Raw genomic sequence first — 23,846 nt, 5'->3', positions numbered from 1 at the left:
AGTATGTATTTATATTAAAATGCAAATAAGCAAGCATGTTGTCGCTGAATTACGCGGAATTACAAAGAATTACGTTCCAGCAAATATAAAGTATATTGATGTTTTTCTAAAGCAAGATATAATACTAATTTATTTCCTAAAGCAAATTATAATAATACTATACTATTTTACGTTTTCAATAGTTATTTTAAGAAAACAATTAAACATAGATTAAAATTAATGTCAAAATACTCGCATTCAATTCAGTTAAAATGTTCACGCTTCAAGGTGGAATTCGGAAATGCAATTTCTCGTAATCGCATAGCTTTCCATTATAAAATTTCTTCGCTTTGTGCGATAAAAAATACATTATGGTAAGGATTAAAGCTGTTGGAAAAACATTCTTTTGACACACATATAACATTTCAGCGAGACTGAAAAGTATAAATTATTTTCTTACATTTATTTTTCATTATCACATCTTTTAATGCATTCGGTTCATGAAATTTAATTTTATGTCTTGTAAAAAAAAATCACCAATTTTACATTAGCATAAAATTGTTAATGCTCATATTTTTAAACAGAAAAGAGAAACCTTATTAGCAAAATTATAAAATATTAAAAGTATGACAAAAAAATACAAATCTCATTTCAAAAGCATCTGGCATTCTGTAAGTTACCTTTATGCAAAGTTTTGGGAGCTAGTACATTTGCATATGTAATGCATATTCACAAATCTGTTTTGAAGCTGAATTTTTCCTTTGAAAATAATGGGTAGTCTCAAAAATTGAGACATAAATTACTCAGAAACAGACTTTAAAATAGTTCTTCATGCACAGCTTAAGCAAATCTATCATACAACTCGGAATTATCTGGATATAACGTTTAACCCATAGAAAACTAAAGCCTTCGCTAACCTGCATGCTTGAAATGTCGAAACACACGTTGCCGTCCATTGACCATCCCATCCGTTTCCTCTCCTTCCCGAGAGAACGCACAAAGAGGTGCGAAGATTTCAGATATCATCTTTTCTACTTCCTAACAAAGAAGCCTTTTAGGACAAACTGTCTGCAATAAACTGATACAGTGCATTTGGCGAAACTGCACCTGCTGCTGCATATCTTAAGGCGAAGGAGAAATCAACATCGGAATCTCAGCCGTTTCGGGCTTTTGTGGTTGTCTGAATGAAAGTTCGTCTTGGACGTTTTGGCCTTCAAGGGTTAATACCGTAGTTTACAGATATATTTCATTTCCAAATATGAATCAGTTTCTTTCTAGTTATGTGACTTACATTTAACCATAAATATTACTCGTAAAAAATTTAATATCATTTCAAAATGCATATGCCACTAAGTCCATCAGTGTAATGTCATGTATCATCTAACTTCTGAGGCATTGCTTATAGCTACGAAATATGCTTTACGAGATTCTACTATTTTCATGCGAATGTAAATAGTCAAGCAAGGAATAACAAGTACTTCATAAAAATGGGTTCTGAGTGAAAATATTCAACATAAGAACGTGATGCAAATAAAATCTTAGTATTCAAGAGAGAGATTTGTATATCACGGCATTTGTACAGCCGGATTACTATACGACATTGGATAAAACGTTAAATAAATACTGTTATTTAAAGAAAAATGTTCTGACGCTCAAGTTAATATTAGATTAAAAAGAAAGACTAATTTGTGTCAAACACAGGTTAGACAACCTTGCAAGACTTTAATATCGGATATGGTTTAAACAGTGTAAATGTATTTCATTTGTCTTATCTCTATAATTTAAGTTTTCTTATTTTCTGTTTTCAAAAGTAACTTTTTTTTTTCCTTTTTTTTAACTTTTAGAGAAAAATTTGAAAAATACAAAGGAAGAATTCAAGTATAACGATTGTTTTTTCCTGTAAATGTTTTAGCTGAAATCTTAAAATAAAGTTATATTTCAAATATGAATAGGGAGGAAATAGAACTAAAGTAAAAAATTATTTCTACTGAATTTTAATGCGACAGAACTGATGCGGTGCCTGGGGGAAAAAATAAACAGTAACATAAACTTGCTATATTTTTAGAATTCGAAATATACGAATAATTACGAAGAATTGAATTCCGATATCTAAATGTGTTCTTACTATCAGAGCTAAATAATAACTTATATTTGAATAATAATTATAACTTCTAACATTTATTTGTTTTTATTAAAATTGGTGGGTAAGTATCACGTTTCTATTCATGAGGCTGAAATCTATAAAAATAAACGTTCAAAAACGTTGCAGGAAGGTAAGGAAAAATATTTAAAGCAAAACAGTTTTATCATTTAAAATCCCTACATTTCTAGACATTTACTTCTTGTTATGAAATTTCTAAAAGCAAAGAAGAGTGTTATGAAATAGTTTCAGCAGTGATCGATGAAAGGATACATATACAAAATATAATATTTTATATTTTCTTCATGTATTCTATTCAGTAAAGTTCTTATTATTCCTTAAACCGTTAAATTGCTGTGTGGAGCTGTAATTGTAGTTGAATAAATGTAACTGATAACTATATTAGCTACAACCGCAGTTCGACCCTCATAGTATAGTAATTTCGAGAAGTTCGAAGTACTAGAAATATCTCGGTGTCCTGTTGAAAACTATAACGGCCAGAGACAGAGCATCTGTTCACAGTTGTTTAGATATTGGTGTTGATAATCGTTAGTTCAACGTGCGATCGGAAATATTTCCGTGTTAGCTTTCTCTTAGATGAGCTTTGCATTGCGTTGTGTTTAACATTCTTAGAAGTTAAGATTCGGGCCTATTTCCCATGTTCACCTCTATTTATTGCTCACTTGGTGCTTACGTCCATCTTATAATCAAATGAATTAGTGAATATTAAAATAATCTTATCAGGAGCTACTTAACACCTCCAAGAAGCTCCGTTTGTAGGCTATATGTAGGCAAAAAGAGAGCACATATTCTATCCTCATTTGGGGACTTACGGTTTTGCATTTTTTCTTGCTAAATAGAAAATAGGAAGCCATAGAATTTTTTTTTTTTTTTTCTGTTAGATTAGCATCTCATTGAGACACATAATGCTGTTAACAGACACGGGTAATTAGGGAAGCATTTAACGTATAGTATATGTTTTGCTTTTTAATAATTTTTGTTGAATGCATAGTTCACCATTTATGCCATTTTACGGAATTCCAAATGAAATGCGAATAATACCCAAGTATAGTAACCGGATGTACATTGGATAGTTTTGAGATGGGTTGTCTGTTGTAGCATTCGTTATGTATATAACCAGGTACAAACATCCGTATTTTGAGACTCGAAGCCGCATCTGGTACCCGCAGGTGTCGCCTTGTCTGCTTTAAAGTGTACACTCAAATTGAACGTTAAACAGGAAATGCAAGTATATATTTGTTTTTAAATCAATAAACGTGCTTATGTAACAATTAACAGTATAATTTAATTGAAGTACATTTCTACAAAATAGTACAATTTAATGAATGTCCAAAAATGACACTTATGTGTAGGAAGACTGAACAAAAACTTAATTACAGATAAATATTACGCTGGTAAAAGTCAAAATAAAAATATTGAGTGTAACCATGCTATTTTTGTTCCTTACGCCCACTTGTATGACGTAGTCAGCCCAAGCCCACGAAATTCGTCGTGGCAAGGAGCGCAAGAATACGCCTGTCATTGGCAACAGCCTAGAGCACCTTATTGGTGACACGGCCATTTGGCTCTGTTCCGCCCCCAGGTTTCATGGAGAGCACCCCGGGGAGACGGGTTAGAGGGTCTCCCCCTCCTCGCCCAACTCCATCAAATCACACGAGAGTACTTTCGGTTCGCCGCATATTTTGAGTTCTGCCATGCTACATTGACACTATACATTTACATCTCCGGGATTCGAACCCGGGCCTTTCGGCGCGGCTGTCATCGACGCTAACCACTGTACCGGTTGAGCGGCCTAGTGTACCTATAGTAGCTTAGATTAAAAGAGGATTTAATAGGATAATTCCAATGAGAATTCCAATGAGAATACCTTCCGAAAACCTAAATTAAAAATCCTTCCTATATTAAAAAAAGAGAAATAAGTAAAATAAAATAATAAAAATATAAGTGAGATAAATTGGATCAAAAGTTAATTTCTCATTCATTTTGTTTAGAGTATTAATATTATTGGATCATATATGTATATATCAGTATCATGATTTTTTTTTTTTTTTTTTTTTTTTTCAGTTCCACCAAGAGAGGCGATAATTATGGACGAATTTGGTCAGCATTTGCATGGAATTATCGGCCCTTATAATGAAGGACAGCCTGTTTCGTTAATTTGCGAAGGAGAAGGAGGTAAGATAATTAGTCATATTTCTCTTACGAATGCAGTAAATTATAAAATAGTACATTTTAAGAAATTATATACTCGGATCAAACTTTAAAAGCTACCACTTTTGCTACTGGGGCATTAATTTAAATTGCTGTAAGCAGAAAAAAATTGAAAGTATTTTATTAAAAAATCCAGATTTTTTTATATGTAAAGTATAAAATTGCATTTGAACAAAATGTACGATAATAAACTTTGTATTTAAACATTTCATTTAAACTTATTTCCTCGAATTTCATTAGAGATATAATTCTCATTCAATCAATTTGGTTCCCACTTTGCGGAAAGTCAAAATACATAAAGACTCAAAATATCTTCGTTAAAATTTGAAAGATAATAGGAAAACATAAAACACCAAATACAGTTAAAACAATTAAAAAAAATTAAATTAAAATTACAGTTCCTACGCAAAAACAAGCAATTCGTTCAGCAGGCAAGAAGGCAGATTTTTTGGTGCATATAACTACAAGTTTCCTTTTGTGCCCATTCGGCAGAAAGACACTGAAGGAGTAGCAAGACTTAATTCACTATTCTGCTAAGTTTCAAATGTAAGCAAATATGGCTGCTGTGGTTAAAAAAAAAAAAAAAAAAAATGCTTAATTGCATTTTAACAGTTTTTAATTTGTTGATAATTCCATAAATATCGCATGCAGATTAACTAAAGGAATAAAAACCTTAACTGGAATATAAGAACAACATAAATGTGTCACTTACAATAATCTTTTCCACTTATCACTTTCCAAATATTTGCGATCAGTAAATGTCACGAAAAGGTGTATGCATATAGATCAAGAAGTGGTGTGTATTACTTAAGTGTATGTATTAAGTGTATGTCCAACATTAACCCTTTGGGTGCACTATACATTAAAGTCGGAATTTCAACAAGAAAATTTGTACGCTGTCTATCTAGGCTTAAAGTAGTTTACAGGTAAAATTTTGTAAAAATTGCCCTTACTGTTTCAATTCTGTGGGTGTTCCAAGAGGTGGAACACAGCGCCGCCAGAGCTCTTAAAAGTGCGACTAAGCGAGCATTGCAGTGAAGCACGGAAATGAGTAGATGCTTTTGTATAGTAACGAAAAAACACTGTATTATGGGTGTGTACATGGTTTTCTGGATAGACAAAACATTCTTGTATATATGTGGATAAATGAGATAAATATGTGTATATACACAAGTCTTATATACAAAAATATTTACAAATATTTCGATTTCTTAATTTGTTAAATTATTCAAAGCATATCACACGTTTTGATAGAAGCACAAACCAACTTTGCTGGTTTTGAACACAAAACTCGTTTTGTGCGGCTTCTGTTCCGTGCAACAATATGTTTAAAATTTCAAGTACAAACTTAAGGCTGCGTAGAGAGGCCTGTGTGGTATAGATCATCAACTTTCTCATCAAATAAATAGTGTGGTTTATTTAATTATGGCAAAGCACACTAGGGCTATCTGCTTAAGCCTAGGGATGCCTTCGTAGAGGACTTTTCTAAGGAAAACTTACTTATATACACGTTTCACATGGGGAAAACCACGAAAATGCCCATGCATCCAGTCCGTTCGCGGGAACCGTTCCTCGAACCGAACTCCCAAGTGTTCAGCGACTTTACTGCTCGGCCACTGGTGGGCCTTTCAAATAAATGAGTTTCATCCGACGTATCATCATAGGATTACACAAGTGTTTCAGGAGCGTATATCTCAGTACCGCTGCTATCTTCATGCTCTGATTCAGAATGAGAGGGTAATTCACGAAGCACTTTTAGCGCTTCGGAAAGAGTGAGACCTCTCCGCGCCATTTATGGAAAATTAATAAAAATTTTTTACAATTAATATTAACAATACAGAAAATTAATCTATAAGATATACATACACAAATAACTACACAAATATTGAAAACAAACGAAAATGAGACTAAAAAGCGACAGCAAAAAATTCCCGCAGCTCCTAAGATGACTCGAGCTACTGATAAAATTCCATTCTGAAAACTACTCACAAAAATTTCAGGATGCCCATATTAGGGCTTTCATAGCACACACCACACCTCACCCCTCAAGACTGCTTTGTTTGACTTCATTCTCCCTAAACAACGGAAATAGAAAGCATACACAACATTTTCTCCTAAGACATGTTCTGATGCGTAGTAGCATGAGATCACTAAAGGCGCAGTGTTCCCGCTAACTGAACGCCCCGTTTTATTCAACGATTCTGCACATGCTTTTTGTATGAAAAATGTAAAAAATATATAACAAATAATATAGAGTACAGCCATCAAAATTATACAGAATTTTTTTCAAACAAATTTTTTTGTATCGCAAAAAAAAAAAAAAAAAAAAAAAAAAAAATATAGAAAATTAGTAGGAAACAAATGGATTTTAATAACACATCATAAATGAAGGGTCTCCTTGTGATATGTTGCCATCTACTATTTAAAAAGAGAAGTTCGAAGTATATTATAAAGGCATTTTTATGCATTTGCGGTGGAATTTAACGGTTTCAGAAGCGATTCAAGTTGGATGTTCCATGTAATGGAACACTGAGCAACAAAGTGTTTAATAATGATATTGTTGCGTGCGTACGGGTTCGTTACGAAATGAATGCACAAATCCGATGAAAAATGAACAAAAATTTATTATTATCACAACAAATATGATTAAATTTTCTCAAATTATCATACAGTATTACAATATCTCACAGTAGTTATCTTTTCACTACTCAAATGTCCAATAGAACGTAATTCAAAACAGCTAAAGAAAGCTAATCCTCGAATTCGCTACAATCAACAAGAGCAGTTTTCTAAACAACAACAAACTAAGCAACTACTACGAACTGAGATGTTTTCCTCCTTTTATAAGATTTTAAAATCACGCGCTAGAATTTTCCAGTACTTTCTCGAAATCAAAAAGAGATATTTATTTATTTAATGCACGCGCTCTTGTATTTTCAATTTTCTGTCTTAGCTTTCTTTTAATATTCGTCACGCGCTGCACTGCGCGAGAAATAAAACCATTTAATTGATAATTGAACTAACATTAGCTTTTTAAATACCAAATTCGTAACAATATAAACTTTGTTTGAGAAAAATAGCGAGAAACTCTGTAGGGTGTTATACAGTCTCACTAGCTTACTGCAACAACACCTGTTCAATTTATGTACTAATTAAGTCTCGGTCTTCTGCACGGTTATTCTTATCTTGTCTTCAATTAATGAAATGCTATTATAATAAAAAATGAAGCGAAATGATACCCTCCTATATTCAACATTATAATTTGATTGCTTGTATCTTTAATATATAATGCTCATTTCTCAATCCAAATCGTAGAAAATATTCACGAGCATAGAACGATTGGATGCATTACGATTGGATGAAGAATGTTTCCCAGAAAACAGCAGAAAAGAAAGAAGGATTTAGTTATAAATAAGTTATGCCAAAATCCTTTTTATTTCATTTAACTTTCATCTGAAATAAAATTATGTATAGGAGCAACTGAGAAAATTAATTTTAATATAAATTGTTTGTAGCGAAAGCAATAAAATTAAAATCATATATTCTTTGACATATATCAATCTTGCAAGTGAATACAGAAATATCCATTACTTTAGGGCAGGGTTGCTTAAACTTTTTTCAATCGCGACCCCTTTTTATAACTGAGATTTTTTTCGACCCCCATAACGTTTACAAAATAATAACCACATAATGACCACAAAAAGGATCACATAATATTTCCAAAATTTTGTGGGACCCTATAAGTATTGCGCAAATACGCGTGAGTGAAACTGACATTTTTTTTCACTTGCACTGCAATATACTATTGCATTTTTATGTTATTAACTTTATTTTCTGTTTTTAAGACATAGAACAAAGTGAACATTTTAAATAATTAACAGACGAAATGACAGCATCCGGTGCAAAGCAAGGAAAATGAACGTTTATATTATGAAAAGAATGCGTTCAAACGTTTTCGTTTTTTTCTTTGTCTAGTATTGGCTTATCTTTATCTACATTGTGTAAAAATATTTGGTAATTGTAAAAATATTATAATAAGTGAAAGAAATATCAAAAGAGCTAAAATTTTTGGCGACCCCCTGCTGCAGATCCGTCGACCCTCAACTGTGGTCGCAACAAGCAGGGTTTTTTAACTGTAGGTCGCGACCCACAGTTAAGGACACCCTGCTTTAGTGAATGGCATTCACACAATAATCATAGTCAATGATCGATTTAGTTCAAAAGTAAAAGCTAAAATATATAATTTTGGCAAATGATTGCAGTACCGAAAGTATCTTCACATACATTTTGTTAGTTTTTATGCATTTTACGTTATAAAATTCCATGCCGTGGAAATCTCTAAACATATCAGAACAAAAAATGAATTTTTTTAAAAACTGATATTGTTATAAAACCTAATGTTGACGGAAATATAGTATTAAAATATTTATCTATTATTTTCCAAAGCACGTATAATTAATAGAACACTTCAAGTTTGGTAAGATTCATAAACATTTGTAAAACTTTCAGAATGAACCTTTTATCTGCATTAAGATGAGACTTTTATAAAGAAAATTTCTGCGTTAATGTCAGGAGAATGAAATGTGCTTTCCTCCAATTCTTTGAATTCTGAAACTGTTAAAACAAGTTTTACCTCAGATTTAAAAAAAAAAAAAAAAAAAAAAAAAAAAAAAAAAAAAAAAAAACACCTTTTTGACCAAATTTTGAAAATTCTACTTTTATAATCCCGTTATGTAGATTGCACTACCAAAATGTTTTCCTCATTTTTGCTATTTTTATTTAATCCTTTCAATTAATATTATCTTGAAAACGAATAACTAACCGAGTTCTAACACCATTTGATGCCTATTTTTTTTAAAGTTTTATGAAAAGATCAGCATGACATAAAAAAGTGCATTTAATTAACATTTAATTAAAGAGTTTTTTTTTCCCTTTTTAAGCATGCAATGGTATCTAAAATTTAAACTTTAATTCTATACATTAATAATTTTTTTTAGCAGTTAAACTTACTTTACAACCCTTCTGCCATCATTTAGGTGGTCTTTATCTTAAAAATGCGAATTTAATTTTCAAGTCGTAAAGGAAAAAATGTTTAATTTACAATAAATTAAAAGATGTCTGCTTCATAAAGCGAAATTTTAATTAAGAAACAATCACGATTAAGCTCTGAAAGAGTATTTATAATGTTATCTAGACATGTAAAAATACGTATTTTCTATTTTTTACATAAATTTACAGGTCTTTTTCTTTTCGTTTTTGTCTTTAAACTTTATCGTTGCAACTAAATTTCGAATGTTCAATTTATGTATCCTGACTTTTATTTATATCCTAAAAACTGTTCTTCATCAAACATATGTAATTCTCATATCTGAAATAGTTGATATTATAGACTAAATTTGAGCATTTAATAATAATGCGAACGCAGAATTTGCAAACAATGTACTACATAAGGTATTTTTAGAATGGTACTGAAAGCATTAACTCCTTAAATATTGGTTCTAAACTGGTGCATACCCTTACACTTCTCGAATTTTAAGAAGATTTTGCAAAAACAAGTTTGCTGAGGATTTTGCGAAAAAATTACAACCTTGAAATTAAAAATGTTTTGTAAATGCAAGTTTTGGTTTTATATGATCTTTATATATCTATTAAATGTTCAATATGTGTTTTCAAGTTTACTGCAATTTAATGAATTCCACACATTTGTTTGAAATATACAATAAAAAAATCCAAAGATTTCAGATTTAAATTACCTGCAATGAGGCTTTTTTTTAACGTTTTGTGTATACAATTTATTTATTAAATATCATATTATACGTACTCAAACCATAAAATTCAGTTCAATATCAATATCGCAAAATGGTTTTTAAATGAGCATATCTATAGAAATTCCGATACAGAGTTTCGAGCGCTGGAGATAATTTTTTTTTCCCGTACAGTGTTGCCATTGCTCGCTTTGAAATCGTTTAGTTTGTTAATCAAAAATTCGTCGTTAAAGTGTTACAAAATATAAAACCGGTAATAAAACAAATTTGAAATTCAAATTAGGGCTTCCACATGTCCATATTATATGGAACATTACATTATTCAAATTTTGATGGCGCTAGGTACCGTTGTTTTATCACAATGCGAGAAACATACATACATTTTTAATTATTTAATTGCATTATTTAATTAATTCATCATTACAGATTCTTTATTATTTAATTTCTTTAAATACAATGCAGAGCGATAACATTTGTTGGCAAAAATTTGAAAAGTGAAACAACGCTTATCGTGAATCTACGCAAAATGCCCAAACGAAATGAATGGGCAAATTGTCCCTTCGGACTAATAAATCAGAAGAAAACTAATCAGTCAGTTTTCAACACATATTACAGAGCAAATCTATATAATTTTTGTTTAGAGTAAGGATTAAGCTGCAAAAAGTAGCTGGACTGAACTCTGATCATTTGCTTTCGGTTAAATTCGCACTCCGTATTTATTTGTTTCTTTGTTTCTATGAAGTTGTGGAGTCATTAAATTTATTGAACAGGAGTTGTGAAAAATGAGCATTGCTCTTGCTGGGACTAGAACCTGGACCTCTCGAATACACGTCGAGTGTGTAACCGTTAGACTACGAAAGCATTCTAGAAAAAGGGAGAAAATACCTTATATACTCTGCCTTTTAAATTGCGACTGTGGATAAGGTAACCCAGTCCCCAAATGACCTAAAAGGTGGTGACGAATTATCGTCCACCACTTTTTAGTTCGGGCGCCATTTGTAGAGTCATTAGGTTATTTTGCCGCAGGAGATGTGAAAAAATGTGCGATGCCCGAACCGGGACTCGAACTTGGACCTATCGAATACGTGCCGAGTGTGCTACTGTTACACCAGCAAGTCTTGGAAAGAGAGAGTTAATTTCTTATAAAATTATCTATTGCAAGTACCTCAACGTTTACCAACTGCTCAACTACTCTATTGCAAATACCTCAAAGTTTTTATATGGATTATTTTGCACTTGAGTTACTAAAACATGCTGAACATTTTACAAATTTTACCTACTGCCGTGCAAGACGTTCAATTTCGTATTTGCAAAAACCTTTCTGCAGTAACTGTTGATTATTTTCAAATTCTGCGTTTTATTTCGTAAAACTTTTTAAATGGAAAATGTATGTCCAGAAGAATTTAAAACATAAGTGTTTTAAAACATCTGTTTTTATGTTATTTGTAATTAATTAATTATATATTCAACTCAAAACTGTCTTCCAAAACTAAAAGTAAAATTATGAGGTAATCTTTGCTTTTTTCTTAACTGCTCTTACAAAATTGAACATAATCAAAAATCATTCTTTACCTACAAGATTGTTTGAACACTAATAAATTTGTGGACCTAAACTTGAGCACATAACTTAAATGGAAATTAAAAGTTAAATAGTTTATTCAAGAATTAAAATTGTATTTAAAATTAGCACTCCAAAATTAGTCAAAACTGTTATTCTCAATAAATCTGTATCAGACACAGGTTGTTCTTAACACGCAGAATTTTTTTTTTAAATTTTTTAAATTTTCAAATTTAGGAATTGTTTTGCTTTTAAAGAAAATTTTCTCTAATTTGAAAGAGCCCTTGCGCAGACATTTTTTTTCCTCCTTAAAGATGTTTTTAAAGCGATCTCCAAGCCATTCAAAGAATGAAATAAAAGCGGTATCTTACAGAAGACAGCAAATCTTCTGAAATACTTAATTGTGGTTATTCAGAAGCAGGAGACTCACAAAAATTGCAAAGAGGGATTGAGCGAAATAAAATCCAAGAGAAAGAAAAACATTTAATGCGTTATTTCTTACATAATTTTCCCATTTGTCTCTTTGTGCCGTTCCAGTGACCATTACGTGTTCTAAAAACAGCATATTGGATGAAATATAATTTCCAGATACCGAATTATTTTCTATTTCGGTACTACTCTGATGATTAGCACATTCCGGGGAGAAGAAATCAATTAAACTATTAGGCACAAAATTTATTTTAAGAAATTAAATTGCTAATCAAACACGAACCTTTTCAGAGCGCAAATATATTTAAAAAATAAAACTACTTTTTGTTGCAAACTAGTTGTACTTAACGAATCAAAGATTCTCAAGCGACTCGCGTGCTGCAGTTAAGGAGCTTCTAAGCAGCAATCAGGTCACGCCTCCTGATTGCATTCCCTTCCAGAGGTTAGACGACGTTAATATCAACAAAAAAGGAAAAGTAAAGCGTAATTTAACACCAGTTTGCACGTGAAAGCAGTAAATGTGGTATAGGGGAAAATAAGCATAATGTACAAATTATACATGAACAAAATTGTGGATTATGTATGGAAGAAAAGCATTATGTAAGAAGATCAAAACACTTAAATTCATAAATTCTATGATGACGTCACATCTGGGTCATTATAACAAATTGATGTTTAAAGCTAGAAACAAATAAAGAGTCTTACATTGCAATTTAATAAAAAGATCAACCATCGCAGATGCTAGCGGTCGCCAGTTTTCATTAGAAGAGTTTCCAACTATCTGACACTAGCTGCAAGACGACCGAGAACAACCCAAAAATCATCAATGACATCGGAAGAACTCAGTTGCTACTCCATACGAGAAATATCCCCGCTCTCCAGGCACCCAATAACAATGTTTGCTCAATGGGCATTGCCATCCATAAGTAGGAAATCAGGAAAAATTAATGCAGCGTAGAATCTGAAAAATAGGGTATCGGACTTCCTCCTGATACTACTCAAATGTCACAGTATCGTGTTTAAGGAACTGCAGCTGAGTTCAGTTCCTTAAAAACGGTATTTATATTTCATTGCAATTCCGCCCATACAGTGACGTTGCGAACTCAATGCACGAATCTGTGTGATGGTGTGACACCATTTTGTGGTGGCGTGTAATTAGTACTAAACGTGATACTTTCTAGGCATAGAAAAGAAAGTCACATGTGCCCAATAATTGCTGGCCTACACTAAATTTTAGTACATTGAGTCAATAACCCTAGCTCAACATTCGAGTTTAAAAAATAACTCTGCATATCTTTTCGCACTGGATTTCGCGGAGCTGTACTCGAGGCTTAAATTGGCTCGTTTCTTACATAATTTTCACATTTGTCTCTTTGTGCCCAAAGTATAACCCAAAGCAAGTTGTTACTCTGTCAGTATCCTCTGGTATCTAGAATAGTAACATAGCAGTCGTCACTCTTGGATGCAGTACTCGATTTCCAAAGTACCTATTATAAATTCCGTTTATATATTTTCAAAATATTTCCACATTCTGTGAATAACTCTGTGATGCCACAAGATAGCTCACTACAGCAATATTCCTTTGTCAACTGTCCAATATTTCTGCACTGATCTAATGCATCTCATCTTTATCATAGCTCCATTTAATATTTGTTACCAGAATTTTCATATCACATTGAATGAGAATGTCTCTTTTACTTCGCATGCTAGACTTAGAAAGCACTACTTTTATAAGCGTTTTTATTTAACCGCGAGACTATTATTAGCCCAGAATGGTTATTTATTTCGTTGTGGCATTTTGCGGCTTTTCACATTAAATGGCGTTTCACTTTTCAAATTGTTGCCCCAAATATTAGAGCCCTGCATTATATTTAAATAAATTAAATAATGAAGAATCTGCATGAAGGTATGTATGTCTCTCGCACTGCGGAAAAACAAAGGTACCTAGAGACATCAAATCTTAAATAACGTAGTCCTCCATTTGATTATTCGAGTGTGGGCATTAGGAAGCCAAAGTTTGGAATTTGGAATTTCTATTAATATCTATTTCATAGTTTGTAAAACAGTAACGAATTTTTGACTAACAAACTCAACGATTTCAAAGCGAACAGTGGCAACACTGTACAAAAAAAGCATTTCTATATCCAGCGCGCGAGATTGTGTATCGGAAATTCTAAAAATATGCTCTTTTTAATTTTTTTGTTATTATCTATTTCAAACTTGGTAAAACTTTAACGATTTTTGACTAATAAACTCAACGATTTCAAAACGAGCAATAGTAACATTGTATGGAAAAAAAAAAAAAAAAAAAAACTTTTAACTCCAGCGCGAGACTGTGTATCGAAATTCTAAAGATATGCTGTTTTGTTGTTTTTAAATATTTTGTGATGTTGCTGTTGAATTGAATTTTATGTGGTTAAAGTGGGAAGAGCATGGTATTTAATAAATAATGGTAACATAACAAACTCTAAAAAAACGCCCTTCTTGGCGTAATACAATATCTGAAAGCTTTCAGAGTTTCTTTTTCTTTCTTTCTTTCTTTCTTTCTTTCTTTTTTTTTTTTTTTTTTTTTTTTTCAGAGAGTGTTTTTTTTTTTCATTAAATTTTAAGTGTTATTTTAAGTATTATTTTTTATATTATAAGCTCTGCGTTTAAGCTCCAAATATTAAATTGAGAAAGGCGGCTTTTACATATTTTTACATTCTTTGTTACAAATTTTTCAAATAGAAGCATATTTTGGACGTAAACACTGTTTGTTAAATTTTGCAACAATTTTTAACGGTTATATTTCTTCAAACAAAGTTCGTTTACGTAAAAAGAAAAAGAGCAGATTTATCTTGTTTGTAAGACACTTAAGTCTAACGAAGAGGAAAGTTAGAAGTTCAATATATGTATAAGTACATAGAGTCCGGAAACGTAACTGATATTTGAAAAGCATTTTAAAGAGAAAGATATTGATCAAGGAGATGATTACATTAAATGTGTACCTCATTAGTTTAAATACACTTCTAAAATTAGAATGAAATTATCGTTCGAAAAAATTTATCACTATCCAGACAAATAATTAGAAGACTCCCTAATGATCTTCCCTTCTCATTAGTTACAGTGATTTGTTTTATTTGGTCTGCTCATATTTTTATGGAAACTTTGTACGATAGTCTGTAGTATAATATGATAGTAATGAAAATAAATATTGCTTTTCCTTCCATTTTTAATCTAAAATACATTTTTGTATTACTTAACTGAATGTCATGAATCGTTTATTCAGATTATTTCTTATCTATGAGATGTTGGTGAAATTCTTTATAACTACGTTCTCTTTGAAATACATTAGTTATTTTTCTCATATTAAATATTTGTCTATGACTGAAAGCTATTCAATGGTTTCTAATTTTTGCACTGCAAAAAGTTAGTTAATAAAATAATGATTAATTTTGTGTGTAAAATTAATTGTCTCAATGAAAAGACTGCATATACTGTATAAACTTTTACTATTTTTTTTAAACTTAAGTACTTATTCCGACAGCTAAAGTGAAAAACAATTATGTCACACACTGTCACAAACTTTTTGTTAAGTTTTCTTAGCGCATGAGTAATTAAAAATTATAACTAACTAATAAGTAACTAATTGTTGATTGGCTTATTTTTATGACATTGGAAAGCTTTCTACAAGCTATGAAAAAAAAAAAATCTCTTCCACATCCTTAACAATTCGTTTCTTCGAAATTTCCAAAAAGACAGCAAGTGGCGGAAAATAACTGGACGCCGCTAACTTCAAGAGAGGTTTTGCATATATGTAAGGTTCTGCTTTAAATATTTTCACAGTTTATGTGATGCTGGTTTTAGAATCATAATATCCACAAATGCATGCATGATATAGTTTTAATACACAAAACGTAGTCACAATTTTAATTATGCAAAAAGAAACACCAAAATTTTCTTTAAGTGCAATAAATAACCGAATAAGAAAATGTAAATGATAACAAGTATTATAACAACACACAAAAACAGTAATACCATTAAATGGACAGAGGGCAAGAACTTGGACCCCGTTCCGGAATCCTCTAGGGGCCTGTCATACGGGGTTTGATATATCTAAGGTCCTGAGATCTCGTTCAAGGCGGCGCCGATCCCACATTACTTATTAGTTAGTTTTTGCCCGGCTTTATACAAGGCATGAGGCAGAGATAACACGCTTTCAAAATGAAATAAATACAAGAATTGCAACGATAGGACACCTGTGCCTTCGGGCACCACTCCATCGGCATCAGTTTTGAACGCTTCATGCTCTGTCCGCTGTGTCAGTACCCGTCACTGGGACAATGAAAGCCAAACCCCCGAGGACTTAGCCTGAAAGTATCAACATTTAGCTCCACAACAGCCGAAGAAACGAACACGACAGTACTTGTACGGTCCCTGCCAAGTCCGAACCTACCTCCGTATAAACGGGGGTTCTAGTCCTGTGAAGACAAATTAAATGGACTGAAATATTTACAGAGTTTACATCACCTTCGCCTTCCTTAAATACTACACGTCCCAGGTAAGGCACGTCCCGTGACAGCCAATACCGGTTACCGTAAAGATGCGATTTGACAATCTTGCATTTCTTAAAATTTAGAAGAAGTTCTTTGGAAACGCACCATTTCACCATTCAGTTATCTTTACGACACTGAAGATCCCCTCTCAACCAATTTACTGCTTGCGTGAGATAATTAGATAACAATTGGGGTTCACACCGAGAGACTTAATCTCGTTGCATGAATTTCCTTGTATTTTGTCTTTATTATCGGTTACTATCTTGATCCTTTCCCTAGGAAACTAACGAATGGTTTATAAATCCTCTTACGGTCGGCCAGGAACTGTTCAGGCGAATAAAGGTATATCTGGCGATCCTTTGAAAAGTGATCACAAGTCATACGAAGACAGCCAAAATTATTTATGTCGCAAAACCTCCAGTGCTCTAGTGAAAATTAGAGAGCAATGTGATAGCAAAACTAATTGTAGGTTTGAGTCACATGGCGTCTGACTTCGCAGTATGACTAGGGAGAGATATATCAATATTATTCGATAAAATAACTCCACTTTATCGTCCAAATGCGGGTATAAAGCAGTTTCTCCATTTTTTCCACACCGAAAACTGCATTATTGATCACAATTTCTGACTCCAATTCGGACTTTTCTCATTTGTTGTTTCAGGTATCAGTTCCTGATGCTATAGAGTCTGTGTGAAATTTCTGACTATTGGGAATTCTGAGTCATACTTTTCCTTGACTTTGAACACTATGTACACTTTTCTGCACAAGTGGCACAAGTGGAAGTGAATTAGCATTTCCAGATGAAGTTAATTTACAGTGTTGAATTTCAATATCGTATTCCTGTACTTGTACTAAACCGACAATACTGAATATCAATTTCTTGCGAATAGAAAGCTCCAATATTTGTTGATACATTCTATATCGAGAATAGAGACATATTTAAGTTAAGGGCACTGTTTACTTTCAGTTCAGAGAAACCTTTCTGTTTTGGCCTAGGTATGGCACCATATGCATGAAATTTTAAGGGCTTAGCTGTACTCAATTTACATTAAAGCTATGCGTGAGTTTTATGAAGGGACAATGAATCGCGTGTTATGAGGCTTCATGAAGATACTGAAGTGATAAAGGCAAGAATACTGAATAAAGTCAAGTTAGCTTTATTAGCTTTCTACTTGAGACCTTAACTTTAAAAAGTAAACAACCTTATTAAACAAGTAAATTAAAACAATAATTACTATCCCTTATTTGGCTAAAGAACTGGCGGTATTTCTGCAGGGGAAGAAATTTTCAAACTGATAATAGAGTCTTCATCTATTATTATTCTATTCTATCTATTATCTATCTAGATAAATAATAGATACTATCTCTTCTACAAACAAATGATGGAAATTACAGAAAAATGCTAAAGCGTCGCTTATGTTATGGATAAAGTCAAAAGAGCTACACAAATTATGGATTTTTCAGAGAAATCAAAAATTTGAAAATACTTTTCTTCATTTAAAAAGATTCACTAATTACTGAAACTCACTTCTGAAAAATTATGTAACATATTTTATCATTGCTCAACGGCTGCACGGACCTCGACCCTCTTCCTAAGCATGGAGTTAACGTCTACACGGAACTCATCATGGAACATTTTATTGTGGCTTTCTATGCGTGGTTCCCTTCATTTGAAGTGCTATTGAGGTTGAAGGAATAACACAGTAATATTTTACACTTAGTCTATCAAATTTCACAGCAGCTAAGGACTTCTGTATGACTTTAAAGTCACTGAGGTTCAAATAGTTAAATAAACTGAGATTTAGATTTCCCTCTTTGAATGATCCCCCTCCCCCCGAAAAAAAACTATTTTATTTCTCATATGTTAACGCGAATTTCCCTCATATTCATGTTCATTATGAATTGTATAAATCAGTTAATTGTTTTATCTCCTGCAATTAAAGCATTCAAAAGCCTGTTTTTCCTTGATAATCAGAAAAGATTATTCGAAAAGATCTCTACGAACCCATAGCTCGCAATAACCAGTAGCAGGATTTGGATCTCTTTGAATGACATTAACTAAGAGGATAGAAGTGCAACTGCAGTATATTATGGAAAATGTTCCCTGTCTTGAAAACGAAGCAGCAAATGCGGTTGAGATAAAATGCGCAATTGAAACAAATGTCATTCAGATGAGCAAAGAGTAGTCAAAAGGGAAGGACACAATTAATGCTAAAGCTCTGAGATGAGAAAAGAAGCTGCAGCAAATGCCGTGAAATGGAGATGGAATACTTCACAAACGTGATAACAGCAGAATTGAGAAAATGAACTTCGTCGGCTTATTCTAAAATGAAAGACATGATATACCAGATGTCATTGTGAAAAAATAGAGGATCACAGAAGAAATTTCTGGAGCATTTCCAGTCTTTTAGCAATGCCCCTTCTGAGTCAGATCCTTCAATGTAGCCGAAGCACCATCACCTTCCACTGTGAATAATATCCCAAGTCTCTCATTTCCTTTTAAAGTCAAGCTCTTACCATATGATGGAAAATCATTACAGAACGTATACAGAACGCAATGTGAAAGGCAATGGCAGCCAAATCAGTTTGCAGGCAAAATCTGTCTCCAGGTTGCCATTTTAGGAGGAAAGGGTGCTGAGATTTTTACAAACATTTAATACAAAATAATCTGAATCTGACGCCTTAACCTTAGTTAATGCTTTAGAGTTGTGGTTTGGAGCGAAAATTTCAAATTTTCTGACCTACTGCAGCTTAAAACTCGATAATAAAAAGCAGAAGATACTTTTTAGGAAACATTATTTCACACATTAAAAATCTGATTTTGCTGGCCATTCTGGATTTTAACCAGTTAACTGTGGTTGACGAGTATACTCGTCATGGAGAAGAGGTACGATTTTGTGTATTGACGAGTATACTCGTCATGCGCATAATGAAATGGAAAGATAAGAGGGACGTTTATTTAGTAAATACTGTACATATTGACAACGTAATAGAAACAGAGAAAAGAAAAACAATAACAAAGAGCTAGTGATTGATTATAATAAAAAAATGGGCGGAGTGGATATGAGCGATGGAATTATCATAGCGTACTCCACAGCAAGAAAATGACTCAAAAAGTACTACAAAAAGATAGATGTTCTCCATTTCTTACACATTATGTATCTGAATGCATTCATATTAGATAAAAATATAATGTAACATTATCGGGAATCAACTTTTTGCTCAAAGTTATTAAAGACACTTTTGCTACGTATCCAATTGAAAGAAATAAATCGACACAAACTCGGTCATTTTCACCTAATATAAACCAATTAGGCGGGAATATGTTCCGGATTATAAACCCGCAACATCGAAAAAAAATACGCGAAGGTGTTTGCATTGCTACAAACGTAAGATCAGAAAGGGAATCGCGTTACTGGTGTTCGATTTGCAAAGTCCCATTGTCCCCTGTTTCGCTGAATATCACTCCACAGCAGGACTTTAAATTCTTACTTTTATATGTATAATATTTAATTTAATTTCTTGCGTTTTTTATTTAATATGTATGTAATATATCCTTATGTTAACCATATAAGTAAATGTAGTAATAAAATTTTCAATTTTATAAAATAAACCCATTTTTTTCATCAAATATCTTACCAGGTGACAGGTGACAGAGAACGGGGACGCCTGGTGTTTAACATAAGTAAACAGGCAGGAATAATAACTCCCTGGGGCCCCGTGAGGCTGCCTCGGGAGTTAATAATACAGATCTAAAGATCAATACATGACCAAACAGGGGCTGAGGATTATTGTTTGACAATGGTTGCGTGACAATAACTTTGTAAAATTGGAATAACACAGATACATAAATGTATGTATGGTGTGCATGGCCATTGGAATAACACAGATACATAAAAATATACAAAACAAATACAAGAATAGATACATGTACAGGCAAAAACAAACAAATACTAACAGATACGAACATAAGGATGCATTGATATTAAGTTAAACATGAAGAGAGACACATATGTAAGATACAAGAATAAAAACAAGAGTAATACAAGAGTATAAACCTTAAATACTTAAAAAAATACAGAATGGGGTAAAGGGTGTCATATGTGTATTGCTGGTATCCTTGTGGTTGTAAATGTGCTGTGAGTACTTAAACACAGAGATGAAGTAATGAGTACCGGCTGTAGAGAGTTATGGTGCCAGGAGTTAGTGTTAGAGTTCGCTGAAAGTACAGTCTGCACTATAGTTCAAATTTTCAAGAGTTCAGGCTACACCAAAGTTTAGTGTACACTGTGGTACTAATAGCACTAAATTTGAAGTTTGGCACAGTCACTAAGTTTAAACGCAATTGCTATAGGTTGGTACAGTCGCTACAGCACAGACACTATGTTAGGCACAGTAATTTCAGTACACAGTCACAATGGTTGCACAGTTACTATGACAGTGAACAAGTTTAAGAGAATTATCTAAGTCACGGTGTAGGTACTGATGTTCACTGATGTGTGCACCAGTGCTTAGGTATAGTCCGAGTTGGTGCATGATGAATACGTGCGGTGTACTATGCATTGCACTAGGTTGGAAGGTGATGTAGGCATTCGAATGCACTTTGAGCTGACACAGTTGGTACTCTGCTAGCACACCATAAGGTAAGTTCTAAAGAAGATCGACGAGTGCACATAAAGTTGAAGGCTTGGTGGTGGGGAGCTTTTGTTTAAAAACTTGTGGGGGTGGCCCCTGAGTGAAAAGCTTTTGAAGAGTTTGGATAGTCGGTAGGAGCGCCACAGTTAACTGGTTAATGAAAACAAATTAACGACACATTTTATCTCCAACGGAAGTACTTAGCATGAATGAGACTTATATATGTTGCATGGTCAGCCCAAAGAAATATTACATTATTATAATTACGTAAATTATATCGGTTTATTTGTACGTATTGTAAATAAAGTGCTGTCCTGTACTCGTACACTGAACAAATAAATAAATAAATAAAATAATAAATAAATAAATAAGTAAATAAACAATAAAATTTAATCAACAGCAATATCGCAAAATAATTTTAAAATGAGCATATTTTTAGAATTTCCGATACACAGCCTGGCGCGCTGGAGATAAAAATGTTTTTTTTTCCTACAGTGTTTTCATTGCTCGTTTTGAAATCGTTGAGTTTGTTAATAAAAAATTCCTTAAGTGTTACAAAATATGAAATAATAAAACAAATTTCAAATTCAAATTCGGGCTTTCAGATGCCCATATTCAGTGGAAGATTACGCACATCAAAATTTGATGGTTCTAGGTTCCGTTGTATTGTTAAATGCGAGAAACATACATACATTTTATACAGATTCTTCATTATTTAATTTCTTTAAATATAATACAGGGCTCTAATATTCGGTGGCAACAATTTGAAAAGTGAACCAATTGGAAATTCCAAAACGAAATTAATTCTGGAGAAACCTCTGGGCTAACGCCCTTTAGGCCAAAAAGGGACAGTTCTATATCTCGCGTTCTACTGGGCTGATTGATGAAATTCAAACTGCATTTTTCATGTCTCGAAAGCGCAACATAGGATATGCATTAGATTTATATTTAGCATTGTTTTAAAATATAGGTATCAAAATCGGACTATTTTTTAAATGACATACTAATCTTGCCCATATTTCGATTCTAATGCTCAAATCATGCCAAACTGCCAAGTTTTGTCAAAATCGTACAAGTAGTTTTTAAAAAATTAGCCCTCAAAATTTTAGCTCCTCAATGTTAATTTCATTTGGTATATATTTGTTAATATCTCTTTTCTAATTAACTTATTTGATTTTTCCTTTCACATTTCGAAATACATATTCATATCAAATAAAATTCGCTTAGTTTTTATGATTTATTCTTTAAATTTGTATTTTTAAACAATTTTTCGAAAATAATTTTGAATGATAATGCATAAAATTAGCATCATCTTAAAGTAGATATATTTCTAGGCACACCTGCAGCAATTAGTTTTCTTATTCAATATTTTCTAAGATAAATATGAATTGACATATTGGAGCATGTTTAAATTTGGCATATTTGTCATAAACGATAATAACGCGAAATATGGTTTACGCACTTTGTTAAAAATATTTGAAAGTATGAACGATGATTTTTTTCTTCTCGTCTACAATGAAAAAAGGGAAATGAAAATTCGCCAAGCAAAAATGTATGGAAAAATAAACATTTTTATCTCCAGCGCGCGAGACTGTGTATCGGAAATTTTAAAGAAATGCTCATTTAAAAATTATTTTGCAATATTGCTGTTGAATTGAATTCTATGGTTTAAGTGCGAAAAACATGATATTTAATAAATAAAGGTAACACGCAAAACGTTAACAAAACACCCTTTTGGGCGTAAAACTCTGATCTTTCAGATTTTTCTCTTTTTTTTCGCAGTGTACATATTGATTCATGGATTTGCCCACGTCATTTATATGTCCAAGCGTCAAGAATCCACATTATAATGAAGTCTCACATGTTGTATTTTTTGTATTTTGTATTGGCGCAGCCCCGCCCCCCCAGCCGATTTAAATCGGCCACATGGCCAAAATGGGACAGGCCCGGAAAATAATAAAATCCACAAAGTTAGTAATAGCATGAAACCAAGACAAAACAACACAGAACCATTCATACAAAACATAAAAAGAACTTCTTGTAAAATCTTGATCAGCCTTCGAATGAGCACAAAATTATTGAATAGGTCAGAAGATCTTAACTTTCAATTCCGATCTTTTCTTTATTGCCATTAATAATTTTCATTATTTCTTGAGCAAAATCTTTAAATCTGTTACTATTTACGATCATTTCTTCAATCTTCTTGTCTCCATACTTAAGCCTCACACCCCGGGTAAGAATACACGACTCGACGAAGTGATCTGCGTCACCGATCTTATCACAAATGAGGCATTTATCGTTGCCCTGGAGATGGAATCTATGTAAATAGAAGGGAAATCTTCCATGATTGGTTATAATCTGGTTGGCATCAATATTCATATAACATTTCATTCTGTTTGAAACTTCAATAGAATTCAAGAACCTATTTCTTTTAATAGAGGTAGACCAAACCTGCTTCCATTTATTATAGTAAAAATTCTTCATAATTGAGATCATCTTTCTTCTAGCCGGTCTTACATCAAAATAATCCATACCATCCCCCAGGGCAGCCTCCTTTGCCAGTGCGTCCACCC

General features: G+C 32.6%; 1 protein-coding gene across 1 annotated transcript in view; it reads left to right on the top strand.

Annotated features, from left to right (window-relative positions):
* LOC118189870 (neural cell adhesion molecule 2-like) overlaps positions 1–23,846 on the top strand; it is a 616,409-nt gene that overhangs the window by 84,018 nt on the left and 508,545 nt on the right. The window contains exon 3 of the mRNA XM_085812484.1: positions 4,205–4,315. Coding sequence (XP_085668610.1) covers positions 4,205–4,315 — 111 coding nt within the window. The remainder of the gene's footprint in view (positions 1–4,204; positions 4,316–23,846) is intronic.

This window comes from Stegodyphus dumicola, chromosome 3 (assembly GCF_044657685.1).
Source record: "Stegodyphus dumicola isolate Sdum_Otavi_A_Nest chromosome 3, ASM4465768v1".
Taxonomy (NCBI): Eukaryota; Metazoa; Arthropoda; class Arachnida; order Araneae; family Eresidae; genus Stegodyphus; species Stegodyphus dumicola.
This window is presented reverse-complemented; position numbering and strand designations above follow the sequence as displayed.